This window comes from Mastomys coucha, unplaced genomic scaffold (assembly GCF_008632895.1).
Source record: "Mastomys coucha isolate ucsf_1 unplaced genomic scaffold, UCSF_Mcou_1 pScaffold23, whole genome shotgun sequence".
In the NCBI taxonomy this organism is placed as follows: domain Eukaryota; kingdom Metazoa; phylum Chordata; class Mammalia; order Rodentia; family Muridae; genus Mastomys; species Mastomys coucha.
In genome coordinates this window covers 63,992,575-64,011,180 of record NW_022196906.1, presented here as the reverse complement: position 1 = coordinate 64,011,180, position 18,606 = coordinate 63,992,575, and the positions used below count along the sequence as shown (strand labels likewise).

At 37.3% G+C, this 18,606-nt stretch overlaps 1 protein-coding gene across 3 annotated transcripts in view; it reads right to left on the bottom strand.

Annotated features, from left to right (window-relative positions):
* The window catches only part of Ice2 (interactor of little elongation complex ELL subunit 2), a 40,864-nt gene that overhangs the window by 14,728 nt on the left and 7,530 nt on the right, over positions 1-18,606 (bottom strand). For all 3 annotated transcript variants that reach the window (XM_031343817.1, XM_031343818.1, XM_031343819.1), the window contains exons 4-11: positions 14,069-14,318; positions 12,700-12,819; positions 10,782-10,919; positions 10,128-10,244; positions 9,749-9,908; positions 8,853-9,034; positions 2,508-3,531; positions 1,750-1,925 (exon numbers count right to left, since the gene is read on the bottom strand). In XM_031343817.1, the coding sequence (XP_031199677.1) occupies positions 1,750-1,925; positions 2,508-3,531; positions 8,853-9,034; positions 9,749-9,908; positions 10,128-10,244; positions 10,782-10,919; positions 12,700-12,819; positions 14,069-14,318 (2,167 nt within the window). The remainder of the gene's footprint in view (positions 1-1,749; positions 1,926-2,507; positions 3,532-8,852; positions 9,035-9,748; positions 9,909-10,127; positions 10,245-10,781; positions 10,920-12,699; positions 12,820-14,068; positions 14,319-18,606) is intronic.

The following is an 18,606-nucleotide window of genomic DNA, read 5'->3' as shown; positions in this document are numbered from 1 at the left end:
TGAGTTTCTGTGTTGCTAACATTTCAGAAAAAGAAAAGTAGGGCATAAGTCCAAGAGGCATACATTATATTACAGAAATTATACCATGTGTGCTAACCCACCACACATAAAGAACAACAGATACAAGAGGCAAGCATTCTCAGGACAGTTTTCAAATTTTACTCCGAGTTTGACAGTCAGAAATATGACTTCAGCCGGGCAGTGGTGGCACATGCATTTAATCCCAGCACTTGGGAGGCAGAGGCAGGTGGATTTCTGAGTTCCAGGCCAGCCTGATCTACAGAGTGAGTTCCAGGACAGCCAGGGCCACACAGAGAAACCCTGTCTTGGAAAAACCAAAAAAAAAAAAAGACTTCTATTTAGATATTCTTTGGGGCTCAATTGTTTTGACATCTTGATAAATAATTTTTCCTAGATGGTTATAGCTTGATATTTATAAATTTTACTTTTTGAGTGAATAACAATGATCCTACCAAGCTATGTTGGTCAAGAATTAAACTGGTATCCAAAATTTCCACAGGCTATTTTTACTTAGAAGATACTGGTATCAACACTATTTTAAACATATAGATAAAAAGACAAAGTGGTACGGATTAACAGGGTAGAACATGAAATGAATGAGGCTGCCTACAAAAAAAATGAGAGCACAAATAAGTATAGAAATAAACACACACACACACACACACACAATGGGGAATAGATTGTTCAGCAGTTAAGAGCACTGGCTGCTCTAGGATCCAGTATGGTAGCTCATTAATGTCTGTATCTCAAGTACCAAGGAACCTAACTCCCTCTTTGGGATCTTCAGACAACAGGTACACAGATATGGTACACAGGGACATGCAGGGAAAACACCAAAGTACATAAAAGAAAATAATGAAAAAGTTTAAAAAAAGAATACAATTTAAGAAGTTGTCTTGGCCTGGTGAAATAGCTTATTGGGTCAGTGGCTTCCCACCAAACCTCATGACCAGAACACTATCCTAGGAACCCACATGGCAGAAGAAGAGAACCAATTTCTAAAAGTTGTCTCTGACCTCCACACCTCTATACACACATGTATGTGCATACATGTATGTGTACTCATGTACAAACACACACCCTCTCATAATAAATGAAAGTTTCAAAAAATGAATGCCATTAAGAAACAATAAAAGACACTTAAGTACTTTTTAGTAGACACTTCAGTTCTCTTAGCACCAATTAAAACATGCTTCTCTTTATTTAGCAGACTCCAAAAGTCACATGCAGGGTGTCAAGTGATCTAAGAGAAGCTCAGTTGCAGAAGGGACACAGGGAAAGCTGTAACAATCATTTGTTTCATTTTCTGAGGAGACTTTTTATCACAATCCAAGAGGAACCACAGGGAAAGACAGCAGAACCTGGTACCCCAGCAGCCCTAAACTCCAGGATCTTAAAGCTTCAGTTTCTAAAAGATGTTGAGAAATGTCTCAGGGTAAAGAAAGGGCTCATAGGTGACAAGAAAGTGCAGTCATACAGAGTTAGGAGTGCCATTCTGGCCAAGTCAATCTAAATGCAGTTTTCCGTAGAGTTTCTATGTATTACCAGCATTTATGATGATGGAGTATGTATCTTATTAAGACTGATTTCAACATCTTACTAAAAGAAGTTTACCCTGAAATATTATAGGAGTGATCAGTAATTTAAAATCAAATTTTGTTAGAACGCCATATTTAGCATTTGATATTATCACTCATACTGCCACATCACAACTCTCAGATAACTTACTCTTCTGATCTTCTTCCGTTTTTTGGAGCGTGGTCTGGTCTCTACCCTCTGTACACTGCACCGCACAAGTAACAACAGGTCTTGTAGGCTGAACAACTTGTAGACAAAGTTTCCTTCTTGAGGAGCTATGTATTCTGATGTATCTTCCACATAGTCTTGAAGTTCATATGGCAATCCTTTAAAAACATTCCTCATTACCATTTAAAAGTATGCAACCCCTTTATGCATCGTAATCTGGGATATAGCAACTCAATTATTGTGACTGTCAATTCTCTACCTTGGGCCATATTTACTTACTGACACTGCATCAGAGAGCTGTCAACCAGAGCTTTAAAGTTTTTATATTTCACAAATACCTCCATGAGCACTGGGCAAACATGTATCGGGGTGATATGCATCGAGAAGGAAGAACTTAAAAGCTCCTGCTAGTCCCAAGCCAGGAGGAATGAGGAGCACTGTCACTCTCATTCTGTAGTCCACTACAGAGCAGACAGAATGTCTGGGTAGGCCAATGACTGTGATCTCCTCCATAAGTGTAGTAGCCCAGGTACATGCCAGGCAAACAGATTATAACACACAAATAAATTGGACAGATATACAAAGAGGACATAGTAGAAGCTGAAATAGTGATCAACAGACTAAAATAAATGTTAGCGATTAGGTAAAAATTATAAAATGGGTTATAATAGTATGAAAGAGGGAGAGAAAAGCTAAGGAAAAGGAATAGACAAGCTGGTAAGTTCTTGATATTCACTTACGTCCTTTAGGCTTCTGAAATGCAGAGGGCCAGCTGGACTTTGGCCAGCTAGAGGCATCCGAAGCAGCCGACGGTTGCTCAGAAGCAGATGGCTGTTTACATTCTTCTGAATTAGTCAAGGGCAACTCAGGTACGTTCCTGCAAACTGGTCTTAAAAGCTCATCCTGCATTTTTAGAATTTCTCCAACTGGATCAAATTTTTTATAGACTCTTTTGATAGGTTTCTTTAAAACACAAGATTCCTCAGAAACAGTAGAAGTGGCCTGGTTTCCTGCAGAAGCCTGTGCTGAAGAATTTGGACTAGAGCCTAAATCAGCTGTCTTTCCATCACCACTTTTACTCTCTGTATCAATGATTAAGCAGTCCTCATCTGTATCACTGCCACAAGGAATCCCTGTCTCACTTTCAGCCTTTTCTGATGCAGTAGCTGTTTTGTTGGGATTGTCTGTGTTCCCCTGAACACTCTGTCTTTCACCATTGGTACACAGCACACCTACATCACTCTCCTTAGAAATTCCCTCAGTTCTATGGACTTCATTATCTTGGGTTAAAGATTTTGCATTGGCACTGGGAACCTCTTCACCACATGGTTCAAGTCCTTGATCATCTTTATTTTTGCACCCTTCAGGACCATTTTCCACACCAGAGAATAGCTGTTTCTCCTTCTGTAACTGTTTCATAAGAATCTGACATAAACTTCTAGAATCATCAGTAATGTTTGGTGTAGCTGATGCCTCAGGTGTAGCTGGTGCCACAGGCATTGCTGGTGCCACAGGCATTGCTGGTGCCACAGGCATAGCTGGTGCCACAGGCATAGCTGGTGCCACAGGCACAGCTGCTACTTTGGGGGCTGTGTGGACATCTGTCATGATGGGTGCAGAGGAGTCACTTTCTGAACTTGGTGACCTGGGTGGACTAGTAGTAGTTACTCCAAAAGTTTCAAGTTCTGTAACATCACCATCGAAGTCCATATCCAAATTTTCCAGAGTCTCAATTTTTCGGCACTCACTAGCTTCAGTGGATATCTTGGAAGAAAATATATTGATACATTATTAGTGAAAAGTCAGGTCTAGTTACTTAATGCCCTTATCCCTAACATTGTCTTTTGGTTTGTTTGTTTGTTTGTTTCTTCAAGACAGGGTTTCTTTGTATAGCCCTGGCTGTCCTGGAACTCACTCTGAAGACCAAGCTGGCCTTGAACTCAGAAATCCTCCTGCCCTGTCTCCCAAGTGCTGGGATTAAAGTCATGTGCCACCACCACCACCAACACCACATGAAACATAGTTCATGTTTTTAAAAGTAGAAAGATGTCTCAGTGAGTAAAAGGATTTCTATGCAAGCATAGGAACTGACTCTAGATCTCCAGCACCCAAGCAAAAGCCAGACATAGTGATGTGGGCCAGCAGTCCCAGTGTTCTAGGAAAGGAGGGAACACAATGAAGGAAGATCCCAGTGACTTGCTAACCAGCCAATTCAGCTGAAAAGGTTACCCTCAGGGTCAGTGAGAGTGTAGTTCAAAAACTAAGGTGAAGAGTAATAAAGAAAGATGCTCGATGTTGGATGTTGACCTCTGGCTTCTACATGTATATACATACACACACTACATGTCCCTACCTCATATTCACACAACACAGCAGAAAGTAAAGTCTAATGGCTCCAAAATGTACACAACTTCCATTAATTTTGTACTTAATTTTGTATTCTCCTTGAAAATGTTCACACAGACAGACTGTCAAGGTATAATAGCTCAGGAAAATAAATTGTGAAATGCCAGACCTAAGGAGGAATATTCACAAATAAGAAAACAGACAAGACCATCAAGAAGTCGCAACAAGAGACGCTCATGCTCACTTTATATACTCTGGGAGAGAACCTTGAACTTAGCTGACCAGGAGGAGAGTTTCGTCATTGCTGTTAGGCAAGGATCTCTCTAATATCAATCAGTGAAACTCTTTATATATCCACTTAGGGTAAATACTGAGTAACATACTATAAGGTAAAGATGGATAGATGGATAGGAAGTGGCTCTTAGTATTCTGGGAAACAAAATCATTGAAGTTTTCATGTACTATGGTGATAGCAAAACTACAAATAGCTTTAAACTATTCAAGAATAATCTGCCCTCAAGTGAAGTACCTAAGATCTCTCCTCAATCTGGAAGAGCCCTTCATTTGAAAATTAATTAATTTTAGTTTTTTTTTTCCCCAAACAGGTTCACACATAGCCTAAGGCTTGAATTTCTTTTTCTTTTTCTTTTCTTTCTTTCTTTTCTTTTTTTTTTTTTTTTTTTTTTTTTTTTTTTTTTTTTTTTGGTTTTTCGAGACAGGGTTTCTCTGTGTAGCCCTGGTTGGTCTCTAACTCAGAAATCCATCTGCCTCTGCCTCCCAAGTGCTGAGATTAAAGGCGTGCGCCACCATCACCCGGCTTGAATTTCTTATGTAGCAGAGGCTGATCCTGAACATCTAAAAGTTCCTGCCTCCACACACCAAAGTGCTAAGATTACAGTACGTCATACTATGTCTAGCTTCTTATTTTACAGCTTATAGCACTGAAGATTGAACCCAGGGATACTTGCATAATAGGCAAGTACCCTACTACTGAGCTGTAATTTCCAGTCCTGGCAGAGTGAGTACTTTACTGTAATAAATGTCATGAAAACTTGACCATGAGCTACGTATATACTAGACTTCTAGGGTAGGATTTGGGAGAGTAAGTCTGGCAGCAATTAAGCAGCAGAATTGGTTTATAGAAATTACCTCATCTCTCTGAACTTCAGATCCCATATTTCTAAGACAGGAAAAATTAGGTTACTTTTTATATTTGTTCTAAAGATCAAATGAGAAATTATATGCAAGGATTTTCTTGACATTGTGTCTGGCACATAGTAAGCAGCCTCTCTCAACCCATGACAGCTCTAACTAAATGAACAAATCCAGCACAAAGGGGGACTGTATGCCATCAACAGGGGGATAATCTCACATGGTAAAGTTAAAACAGAACTGGACATAGCACCAAGGAATAAAGAAAGAAGGAACAGAGGCAATATTAGTAGAGTTCAGGGCAAAAAAAAAAGGAGATGTAAATGTGACAGAAACGTCACCATGCCTGCTCGATGGTACTGTCTCTAAGTAAAGCAGATGCAGATTCATAAAGGATAAATGTTGATAGAAACAAAGACATATGAAGAACTGAAATGTATATTCTATACAGTCTATGTATCCTCTTTTCCTCTGAGAACCCAAGGGCCTTTCTAAAAGTGGACTATAAGTTAGTAAAATCTCAATATTACATAGAGCAAAATTTGCTAAGGATCTGCTCCAGTTAAAAAAGAAATAAAATTAGAAATTATTAAAAAAATCTTACTAAATCCAAAAGCCCAGAAAATAAAAACATATCCAAAACTATTGGATAAAAGGAGTTGAGATGAGAATTTCAGAACACTTAAGCAAGGATTTTAGAATAAACATTTGGAGTAATTAATGTCACAATCTGGGGCTCAGCAGACACCACTCGCCCCTCAGGATCATTTCCACACACTGTTGCAGGACCCTTGGGAGACACTAGCTATCTAAGAACCATGCTACTGCAAACACAAAGCAGCAAAGGCCAGGCTGAAAATTTCCGAGGAAATGGGGTCCTTTTGTGCCACCCTCTCTCACAGCTCTACGTGGTGAAAACCTTGCTGGGAAACTGAGCTCTGCCTTGCTTCTCTCATCCTGTGATACTGCCAAAGCATAGGCTTTTAGTTGTTTCTTCAGAACTAGCAAATACCATAACAAGCATGAATGACCTTTAGCTATGGCTTACTTCCTAGACTCCTGCACTCCCTTCTACCTCAGCTTTGTAAATCCTTATTATCTTATTAGTCATATGAAGTATGTTTATATTTTGTCCAGCAATCATTTTTAGGTGTTGTCTGTAATAGGAAGGTCCACTACCAGAGTCATTCTATGACTTTTATCTTTCTTAATCTACTTTGTTTCCTTGTGGCACTTTTCATCTCCTGATATGCACCTGCCACCAGTATATATTCCTTAAAAGAGTATAAGTTCTTTTTCATTTTTTCTTTTTTCTTTCTTTCTTTCTTTCTTTCTTTCTTTCTTTCTTTCTTTCTTTCCTTTCTTTCTTTTTCTTTCTCTCTTTCTTTTTTTGTTTGTTTTTCTGAGACAGGGTTTCTCTGTGCAGGCTGTCCAGGCTGTCCTGGAACTCACTCTGTAGACTAGGCTGGCCTCTAACTCAGTAAAAGTTAAGGGTAGGAAAACATTTTTTTTAATCTTATTTTAAATTGTTTGATTTCTTACTTGACTAAAAATCTCTGACCATATTTACTATCCTTGGGCTTTCTTGGTCCTTCCTCTAAAACAGCCCCATTTCTGTCCATCTTCCTATTTCTTAGTGTATCCTGTTTTTCTTCATAATATTTATCAGTGCCTGCTATTTCTGCTGTTGCATATTCAGTCTGTGTTGCCTACTACAGTGTAAGCAGAGAGACACCAGGCTGCATTCCTATTTACCCATCCTAAGCACACACAACAGAATCTACACAGTAAATATTTGCAGAATGGATTACTTTCTATAAACAAAATATTTTACTTTAATAATCATAGTAAATTACCTTTATGTACACATCATTAAATCTCATATTTATATAATGCCAATTGTCACTGTAATGTTTTGCATGTAGCTTCAACTCAAATTGCTAATAAGTAATGTGACAGCCATCTCACAGATGGCCTCTGATGAGACCATTCATTCTCTGCTCAGTTCTGAACTACAAAATACTGTTAACTATGGCCGCCTTCTTGTATTACAGAACCATACTAACCTTGACCTCTGTCTCACAGTGTGTCTGCTCCTGTTAACTAATCTCTCTCCAGCCTTCTTCCCAGCTGCCCTTCGTGGGGTCTGGGACCACTGCTCTGCTGTCCACTTCTATGACCTTATCTTTTGGATGTCACACTAAAAAGGGAAATTATTTTTTTCTGTAACTGGCTTATTTTATTTAGCATTCTGATCTTCAGGTACATTCATACTGTTGCTAATGACAGAATTTTCTTATCTTTAAAGGTTTACTAGTATCCTAGTATGTATATATATATATATATATATATATACATATATACTATACATATATATATATACATACATACTAGGGATATATATATCCCATTTTATTGATCCAATTGCCCACTCCTGGACAGTGAGGCTGACTCTGTATCTGGGCCAGAGTGCATAATGCTGCAATCAACATTAGGCACAAGGGTCTAAGCTCTTTGGTTTGCTGTTTTCTTTGAAATATCTGTTCATTAGACAGTTCCTGGAACATATATATGGCAGTCTTATTTTAAAGGACTTCCTCACTGTTTTCTGAAGTGGCTGAACTGATCTGCATTCTGAACAAGTGCTCCACATCCTCTTCAGTATTTGTCTTTTTGTTACTTGTAAATTCTGACACAGGTCTCACAATTGTTGCCTCAGCTTTCCAGGCATTAGGGTTACCATATGAACCACATGCCTAACTAGCACTTGTCACTTATCCCTTTTGTCATTTCCACTTTTACTCTGAGAAGATGATACCTCACTGCAGTGTTTGTGTGGATGAGGGATGTGAGGTCAAAGGCTGAGGCCATATGTCTTCTTCCTCAGTCACTCTCCACCTTACTGTCTGAGAGGTGAATACTCTCACGGAACCTAGAGCTCTCAGTTTAGCTATGGTGGCTGACCATTAAATTCCAGAGATCTACCTTACCCACCCAGTGCTGTGTCTACAGGTATGCTCAGTCATACCTGTTTTTTATATGGGTGCCAGGGATCAGAACCCAGATCCTCTTGCTTCTGTAGCAAGCACCAGTGACTGAGCCTTCTTCTTGACACCTCATGGTTTTCACTTGCATTTCCATGACCATTGGTGACAGGTGAACAATCTTTCATATATCTGTCAGCTGCTTATATATCTTGTTTTAGAATGTATACTCAAATTGTTGTGTTGGTTTTTAAAATTTATTTTACGTAAGGGGGTTAGAGAGATGGCTCAGGGGTTCCAAGGTTCAGTTCCAAGCACTCACATCAGGTGGCTCATGACTGCCTGCAACTCCAGGGAATTTGAGGCCTTTGGCCTCTGAACACACCTACTCTCACATATACATATTCACATGCAGGCACACACCTACATATAACTAAAACTAAACATTTTAAAAACTTATGTGAGACACAAAAACTGCAGTATTAATCACATACCATGTAATGCTTCATTACATGTATATTAAAAAGTTTAAAGACTTGCAACATGAGTTTGTGCTTCAAAATGATAATATATTTTAAACAGGGGAGAAAAAGTATTACATACATCCACCTCAGAGGTGTACTCTTCAGGTTTGTCCATAAAGACAGCAGAGACTGGAACAGATGTGGTTTTTGATAGTATATGTTTTAATGGAACTTCATGGAAGATTTGATTTCTTTCTCTCATTGTCATTTGCTTTCGGGGAAGTGGAGAATTGATATAAATTACTTTAACTGGTTTGGAACCTTAAAATAGAAACAGAAACAAGTGGTGATTACTATCTGGTAGCTTTAAAAGAGGAAAAGGATGCAGAGCAGAAGGATCACTAAATAGAGACAGGACAGGAAAATGGTGCCATGCCCCCTGCATCTGACTCTCTTGGACTATATGTCTTTAAGCCCCTTAGTAATAAGGACAAGAGGGTTCAGCCAGCAGGAGAAATGTATTCTAACAATGTTTAAAGGTTTCTGGGCTTTAGAACTGAAAGATAGTCTGGAAGATTAAAATGACCAAATATAAACCAGACTGACAGGGGAACTAATGTCACCTAATGGTGACAGAGGCTATCCTCTGTTAACAAATTTTAAATCTGGTTCCCAATTACAGACAAAGAAGTCCTGGAAATTTGCCCACTGCAAGCTGTCCAATGTGATGCATTCCTTCATCTCAGTGACAAAAAAGAAGTCCCACATCTTCCATATATTTCTGGCTATCCTGAGTAATAATTCCTTCTCTTTGTCTCACCCCTCCATATGACTGCAAGTACCATAGGTTTCAGCAGTCAGTTTTATTGTAACTTTATAGCTGGATAAGCTCTACTGAGTTTAAATGTCAGATTCTCATTCTCCTTAAACAAAGATGGAGACCTGTGTGTGGGACACGGCCATCTATGTCTGCATAGCTGAAATGAGGGAGTCCCAGCCCTCTAAGTACATTATCTGGCATACCAAATCACAAACCTTCCACAGCTATCATCTCAACACACACTGGAATTTCCCACTGCTCCTTGTAGCTTGGTCCATGGTTATTGAGCAAGGTGAATAACGCTTGGCTAGTCAGAGCAATCTGCGGATGGTATCTTGAAACAAGCTTTGCTGCATTCGGGTCTTTACTAATATCCTGAAAAACAATTGTGTTCTATATTGTGATTTATGCTTCATAAATAAACAGAACAATGTGCACCTTATTATCTAGGTCACTCTCAACATTTCCACCACAAAGTAATGAGGAGGAGAGAGAATGCTATGGAAAGAATGTTAGAACAACCAGGGTTCATGCTTTTTGTGTAGTACAATGATTAAGATTATTTTAAGTCTTTAGGGAAGCCACTTAACTTACGCAGTGCATAGCTTCAGCTCTTTGCTGTGGGGTCTCCATGGAAGACCGGTCTTCTTTTGAGAGCTGCAGTTTTACAGGCATCGAGGGAAATGCTGTTTTTACAAACTTTGCACTGCCCTAAATAAGTGAAAAATCAATGTTACTGTCAAAGCCTTCATGTATTTTTCTTTCAACACAGGAAACTTAACTGAAATTTCAAATGTCAATCTTAGAACCTCCTTGAGCTAAGACATTCATTCACAATTTTGCTTGACAACTATAAGCAATGTTTTTGTTATTGTTATTGCATCTAAAAAGGTCCAGTGGAAGTCTCTTAAAATCTTCCTGCCACTTTAAATATCACTTTTTTAAATGATGTGTAAAATCACAATACAGAAGAATGGAAGCACTAAAATACCCTTTCCATGTATTTATTTTTCAAACATTTGTGAATATATTTTAAGTAGAGTTCCCTGCTTTATTTGAAAAGTATTAAGGAAAGTGTGTGGGGGAAAAGTCAAGAGACAAAATTAGTAGCTATATTTTAAAAATGTAACATACTGCACCTGCATCGTATATCTCAGAAGTATAAACACAGTGTCCACATGAGACATAAATGAGGTTTCTAGCTGAAGCCTGAAGTTGCCCCTTTCACATTCACAGAATAAACCTTACCAAAACGAGAAGAGTCTTTTCTAACTTCAGTCCCATCTCTATTTTGAAGGGGAAGAATCCCATTAGACTGGTAACTTCATGAAGAGTATAAAATTCTGGGTACTTTTTCACTTGCTCAATGCAAGCTCTTAGGATTTGCTGGGAAATAGAAAATAAAAACTATTCATTTGTATTATACTTCTCTAACAAATATTCTTTGGTTATATATGACTATAAATTTATTAATTGCAAACTTAGATCCTTTTCACTCATTCCCTCTCCTCCCAATAATCTGCACATTTTGTCTATTTCTTATTTGATCTAATCTTTGTTTTTATAACAAATTTTAACCCAATTTCCTAAAACAGTGATATTTAATAATACTAATATTAGTGATCTTATTAAATTTTAAAATTATATAAAGAAGACAAGACTTTTTTTATACTTCTTAGGAAACTGGCAAAAGAAATGAAGCCATATGAAAATTTCTGCATAATGTATTACAGTAGAGCAATACATGAAGCTGGGCCTGGCCATATGTCCACATTCCTGAACTCTCAGTACTTGGAAGATAGAGGAAGGAGGGCCAGGAGTTTGATGTCAGCCTGGGCTACATAAAAACCCGTCTTTGAAAAAAAAACAATGACTAAGTACTTAAATGTCTTCTCCAGTTTCCAAAATATTAATGACTAACCAGGAAATGTAGTTGGGAAGGAAATATTCATAGTATTACCCACAAAAAACATATACCTATGATAACATGAAAGTAACTCAGAGGAGCAGAGCATCACTGGGAGAAGTTTTGATCATTTTTAAAGCACACACATGTGCTGTCTTCTAAGGTACTTGTCATCTTTTGTCAGTGAGTGGTAGCTAGAACTTTTAGGGAGTATTCTATTTTACTTTTATTTTTTAGTCAGGCTTTCACTGGATAGTGTTCTGGCTGGACTGGAATGGACTATGTAGACCAGGTGGCCTGGAACTCACAGAGATTAAAGATCTGCCTGTCTCTGCCTCCCAAGAGCTAGGATTAAAGGCATGTGCCATGACAACCAGCTAGGATGTATTTTAGATCAGAGAAACTCTAACTTACATCTATGCCTTCTCCTTCTACATAGTTTCTTCTACAATGTTTCAAGTTACAAATCAATAACTAGCTTAGTTCATTTTAATTATTTATTTATTGGTGTGCGTGTGTGTGTGTGGGTGGGGGGGAGAGAGACAAAGACACACAGAGAGATAGAGATAGAGATGGGGTAGGGGGTGCAGGCAGGCAGGCAAGGGGCAGGAGAGATTTGGAGGAGTCAGCTCTCTCCTTCTACCACGTGGGTGGGAGGTTCCTGGGATGGCAATCAGGTAGACAAGCTTGGTACATATGCCTTTAGTGGCTAGGTCAAGTCTTGCAGTTCCATATCCCGTTCCTTTTCCTGATACACATGCCCCATGTGTGTGTTTAACACTTAAAACTGTATTCACTTATTTCAGCACTAGCTCAAAAAAAAACAAAAAAAGAAAAAAGAAAAAAAAAGTAAGCAAGCTAGCTAGCTCCAAGAATAAGCATTTACAGGGCACCACTTTCATAGTTTCTGTTGCCTGTTATCAAATAAGGAATGAGAGACTGATTAAAAATTCCAGAAACAAGAAATTCCTAAGTTCTAAACTGTGAATAATTTCAACCAGCACATTAAAGCCTTGGGACACCCAGTTCTGTCTAAACAAATCGTTTCCTCAGTAGCAAGCCCAGATATGAACTGCAGCCTATCAACCTCTACACTCAGCGGAGCTGTCAGAAGTTCTACTTCACACATGGATTAGTGTGATGGCCTCTGTAACTACATTGCTAAAGCAGACGGTGCCCTAAGCTGCAGGGTCCTCACATACTTTAGAGATGCAGCTATCACCACCTGCTCAATAGTTTATGGAAATGTGATCTTTGTACCTCTGTGAAGAGACGGGCCTCATCAGAGAGCATATTATAATCCTGTGCACATTTCTTTGCAGAATTCTGTAAAAACTTTAGGAATTCATTAACTTCTTCAGTCACATGTTTTTTCATATCCTTTAAAAGAAAGAACACATTTAAACTTTCACTAAAAGTAATCACCTATCAAAGGTTGCCCTAATACTTTGAATTTCAAAGTGTAAAACAAAAAATCTCGAGTGAAAACCAAAAAGAAAACAATTAAAATATTACTAATAGTAATAATAAGCTTGTTTAAAAAACCTCTAGGGTATAATTTATTGTTAGATTGTAGACTTAGCATATGTGAGGCATGGGTTCAACCCCAAGCCTGTACACACACACACACACACACACACACACACACACACACACACACACACACACACAAACCCATTAAAAACCCTTCAGAAACAGAAAAGCAAATGATCAAAATTATAGAATATGCATAGGAAATTTCACTTCTACCTTTTAAAAAGATAAACATCTATGAAAAATGAGCAAACTGTCTAGGAAAGTTACAGAACTGCAAGTGCCTGTTGCTGGGTGTGATGGCACACTCTACAACCACAGTACTTCAGAGGTGGTGCAGCAGTGGTTTTTCAGTCACCCTTGGTTAACAATGACTGCAGACAGCCTGAAATATGTAAGTCATTGTTTCAAAAACAAAAAGGTAAGAAAAATAGAGAACAATGGTTTATAGATACATGGGAGATTTTATTAGTACTCAGTGTATTTAGTTAGGTAAAACAAGAAATCACCCATTTCTTCATACAACAGAGGCCAAAAAAGAAAGCAATTATCTGGTGTTGGTGAGGGTGCCTGCACAACCTCGTCTCACAGTATAAACAAGCAATTCAAACCTTTTGAAGAATAATTTATCAATCCAGACCAATGCTTTCAAAACATGTACAGCCTTTGATCTTAAAACTCTATTTTAAAAATACTTTACTTAAAGAATCTATCTTAAAAAAAATCACAGGAACAAACAAAGATTTTATTAGAAAGATATTTAGCATAGTATCATTTCTATAATAAGAGATATGGACACAATTTACTCAGAACTATCCCAGCAAGCATATAAAGGTGTTTTTGCTATTAAGTAAGATGAACTAGAATTAGGCCACCATGCAGCAGAACAAGTGCCAGGACTACACACAATAAAATCAACAGAAGGGTTAAAGTACCAACACTGTAATTAAATTACTTTCCCATTTCTGTAAATATGACAACCTAATAATAAGAGAAATTAATAATACATTAACAATGGCAAAGAGAAATGAAATGTAGAGCTATTTCCTAATTCTTGATATTTTTACTAAAGCCGATGGACAGAATACATACATACCAGATACTGCAGGTATTCATTTGTATTTGTTCCAACAGTATTGGAATTTGAGGGGATCTTTGCATATTTAACCAACAAATCCACATAAGTTCTCTGCTCTCTCTGTGAGAACCGAGAGAAGCGAGGATACGGAACTCTTGGTTTTGGAAGGAGAATCATCCCAACTTTTTCCTTTGCTTGAGTTGCTGAACTAACTGCAGGCTCATTTTCTACAGAACTTGCTGAGACACTCAAATTTTCTCCTATACGTCTGAAAAAAAAATACAATTTACAAATATGTGCTTTTCACATGAAGATTACTATCATGGAACTTATGGTTCTCAATCAAAAGAGAGAATAATATGGCATGATTAACAGTAACTTCTGGATTATTATCTAACTCTGCCACCTGCATTTTGATGTTCAGTCATTTAGTGTAGATTAAGTATTCTACATGAAAAAGACCTCATTGCAGGTTTACCTTCAGCCACCTGATAGAGAGGGAGAGGTGCACTTCAACTAACTACTCTATTTGGACCTTTCCTCTTTTATTAAAAGGGGAAATCATATTGTGAATTATACTAACATTTACTGATTACAGTGCTACTCTGTTTTTAATGCTTTCTTCACTAAAGTGTACCAGTTAATATGGTGAACAAAGTACATTATGAACAGAATAAATTGGGGTCACAAACCTGAAGTTCATTAATTCTCTGAAATTCTTAAATTTTCTGGTTTGCATTGGTTACCTCAGGACTTAAAAATAAAATTCCAGTATCTCTGTCACATTTCATAGAAGTAGTAGTGATTTTAGAAAGATCGGACAATCCTCTATCTATCACATAGATGGCTAAATTCACAGAAATGTCTCTATGCTTTTTATGGATGCGAAAGAAAAATCATGGCATATCTGTAAGGAGGGATGCTACAAGAGAAGTTAATGAGCAGTAGCAGCCAGAGAGCCTAATGTTAGGCTTGTTTGTAAAATGAGCTCCCCTACCCCCAATAAGTAAAACCACCTATTTCTAGTAAGACATATAACTATAGATTATCTTGTTCATAATAGTGTCTATCTTTGCTATTCAGTTATTTAGTCCACAATTTCAGTAAAAGGGTAGAAATCTACCAAAAAAGTCTACATCCTTGGCCTCTACAACTCTGATTTCTACCACTGTCATTGCTTCTTTAACTTGACTCCAAATTAAACAATAATTCATGGAGGAAAGGAAACTAATGAAAAAGATGACTGTCTATTGACTCATTCATTAATATGTATTGATATTTATAGTTGCTAGTGTATGCTGTGTCCAAGAGCTTTAACAAGCAGATTATAGTACAATCTTCAATCACCAGGAGGTTAAGCCAGTGGTTTGTCAAATGAATAAAGAAAACTACATCTATATGAAAGAAGGAAACTATATCCATTCATACACATATATGACACTTTCACACAACTTGTAAAGGTCTTTTTTCTATTGCATAAAAACAATTATAATTGCTGCTCTGACACTACATTTTTTTCCTATGATCATTTCTTAGTAAGCTTCATTCTGCTTCTCTTAAATACAGTCCTGTTCATTATGGGGTTTGGTGCTGAGAATTGAACCCAGGGTCCTCTTAGAGGTTGTACACATGCCATACACTGTAAATGGACCATCTCTGCAATTAATGACATCTTCTGCTGCAGGAATATATCTGTACAAATGCATTATACATTATATAATGCAGCATAGGTATTGTTTTTATTTCATATTGCATATTTAGGACATGCTGTTTTTAAAAATTATATTTGTGTTAACAAGCTATCAATTTAATTTCTAATAAAAAAGTACATTAATTCTTACAAATAGTTGTTAAAAAATAAGAAGGTTTGGGCCTTATTGATAATGTTGGGAACTATTAATTTATAATAGTATAATAAATATAGTATAAATTCCAAAGTCTGAAAATAGCGTTTTAGAAGAGGGTAAAAACCTTCCTCCCTCAAATAAAGCTAAGTCATTTTATAACACTTCACAGATAAACAATGAATGAAAAATTCAACAAATAGCTACTACTGAGTTAAAGAGAAGAAAATTTTGGAAATTAAAACTGTTGTGATATTCAGGCTGACTCTAGAAATACAGACAAGAAAACACATACTTAGCTACCAAAGTTTCTCCAATAACTATAAAAATAAGCTTGTTTTAGGTTAACAAAATGAATATTAACTGCTGATCTTGGTAGAAATGTATTACAGCAAATTGATTTCTCACTAGAATATGTCTTGAGAGCTATTCAAACCTAACAGTATTGTGTCCGCAACTCTTAACAATACTGCTTCACAGCTGTCTCTCTAAATATGAGAACATGTCTGTCCTCCTGGCACAAACTGGCAAATTTAATTAAGCTGCAGCAGCAACGAGATGCTGACTCAGATATGCCCGAGTAGGAATGTCAAGACACTCTCGCAGTTTAAATTGGCTACATACAGCAGAGAATGAAACGGCAGCACATCAAGATCATTTTCAAGTGCAGTGCTGTCAAAATCTTCATCAGGTGCAGCCACAAGTACCCAACAGCTCCCCACATACATTACATCACTGCATTTTATTTCAGCTGATAGTTTGAAGTTTCCTCCTTCATTTTGTCAACTACCATTTTCCTTTTTACTTCAAGTTGCTATGAAAGAAAAAAAGGTGCCAAGCAGTTTGCTAGACTCTTAAGTTGATGAGTTTGGCAGTTTCTTTAAGAACCACACTTGGAAATGATATTTCTGGGCTCCATCTCAAAGTCTACCTAAATCTTGTAGTTTAGTTTTCTTTTATATAAATCAGTTTAACAGCAACTATATCTCATCAAATTCAAAACTATCCACTCACTTGTTGGCTTAAAACTCAATTATAAGAATCTGTAATCAGAATGTTTAATTTTAGATAAAGGCAGGTGTTTACTTCTCCATGAACAGCCCTTCGTTTTTCTCATTTACTCTTTGCTAAACTTTTCAAATACTGCAATGAACTTGATCTTCCCAGGAGAAAAGCCATATTGACTTCTACCTTATTCACACTGCTAACACCATGTTAGTCTGGTGGGTCTTTTATCCTATAAACATGCATGTGAGTGCAGCAAGTCTAGTGAAGGTTTCTTTCTTTTTTCTTTTCTTCTATCTTTTTTTTCTTTTTTCTTTTTTTTGAGATAGAATTTCTCTGTGTAGCTCTGGCTGTCCTGGAACTCACTCTGTAGACCAGGCTGGCCTTGGAACTCAGAAATCCGCCTGCCTCTGCCTCCCAAGTGCCGGGATTAAAGGCGTGCGTCACCACTGCCGGCTAGTGAATGTTTCTTATACTGAAATTAAAAATAAACACCATTTGATGACGAGATGGGGCTGGTTTCAGTTTTGAAATCAGCACAATTAATGGTATATTTTCTTCCAACATGCTAGAGAACACAGCAATTACTATATTATGGAAAATAATGAAGAATGTTTTTCTCTCCAACAATTGAAGTTCTAAATAACTGAACCCCAAAATCAGTTCCTTGCTATAAGAAAAAAAAATCAGAAACATGAATCAATGTTTTGTGCTTTTCTTTTACACTAAACTATAAATTAGACTAATAAATCATGCTGTGCAAAAAAAAAAAATTCTAAAGGAAGGAAAACATATTCTAAGAAAAAGATTTTAGGAGGTTTTTTGCTTTTGCTTGTTTCTTTCTTTTTTCCTTCCTTCTTTCCTTCCTTCCTTCTTTGCTTTCTTTCTTTCTTTCTTCCTTCCTTCCTTTCTTTCTTTCTCTCTTTCTATCTTTCTTTCTTTCCTTTCTTTCTTTCTCTTTGCCTAACTACCAGCAAAATATCATTTCCTTTATACAACTCATGCCTAGGAAATGATGAGAGAGACTACAAAGAACCATCAAAGTAGCTAAGAAGCAGCAGTGGGACTAAGACTACTACTAAAGTCAGCCCCAGCTGCCACACCCACAGTCCTAGCACTCAGAGGCAGATGCAGGCAGAGCTTTATGAGGTCAGATGGGTCTAAATGATGAACTCTGGGCTAGCCAGAGTTACATAAGATGAAGTTAGAAATTTTTACTTGAAACAATGAAGGCAGAAACAATTGTAAGAACTTTTTAGAAAACACACAATGGAATTTTATGTAGCTGTGAAAAAAAAAATGAAATCAGAGTATCTACAAGAAAATGGATGTAACTAGAAATTATTCTGTTAAGCAAAATAAGCCAGAATAAGAAATAAGGGACAAAGGACTTACATTTAAAACTGTTTTTGTGTTCATCTTAAATATATTATATATGCATGTGTGCATTTGTAGGTCATAAAATTAGGAAGTGAATCACTGGTAGAGAGGAAGATTTTTTTAAGGGAGGTGGGAAATCAAGGGGATAGTAGATAGCATGTAGTAAGAGAGCAACGAGTTATTATCTGGGGCAGAAAGGGAGCCAGCTTGGGTAGTAAGGAGAACATGGACAGAGGGAATAAATGGGAACACAGTATAATGGAATGTATGTATAAAGATGGCAGGATGGAATCCATTATTTTGTATGCTAACCTAAAGCCTCCCAAC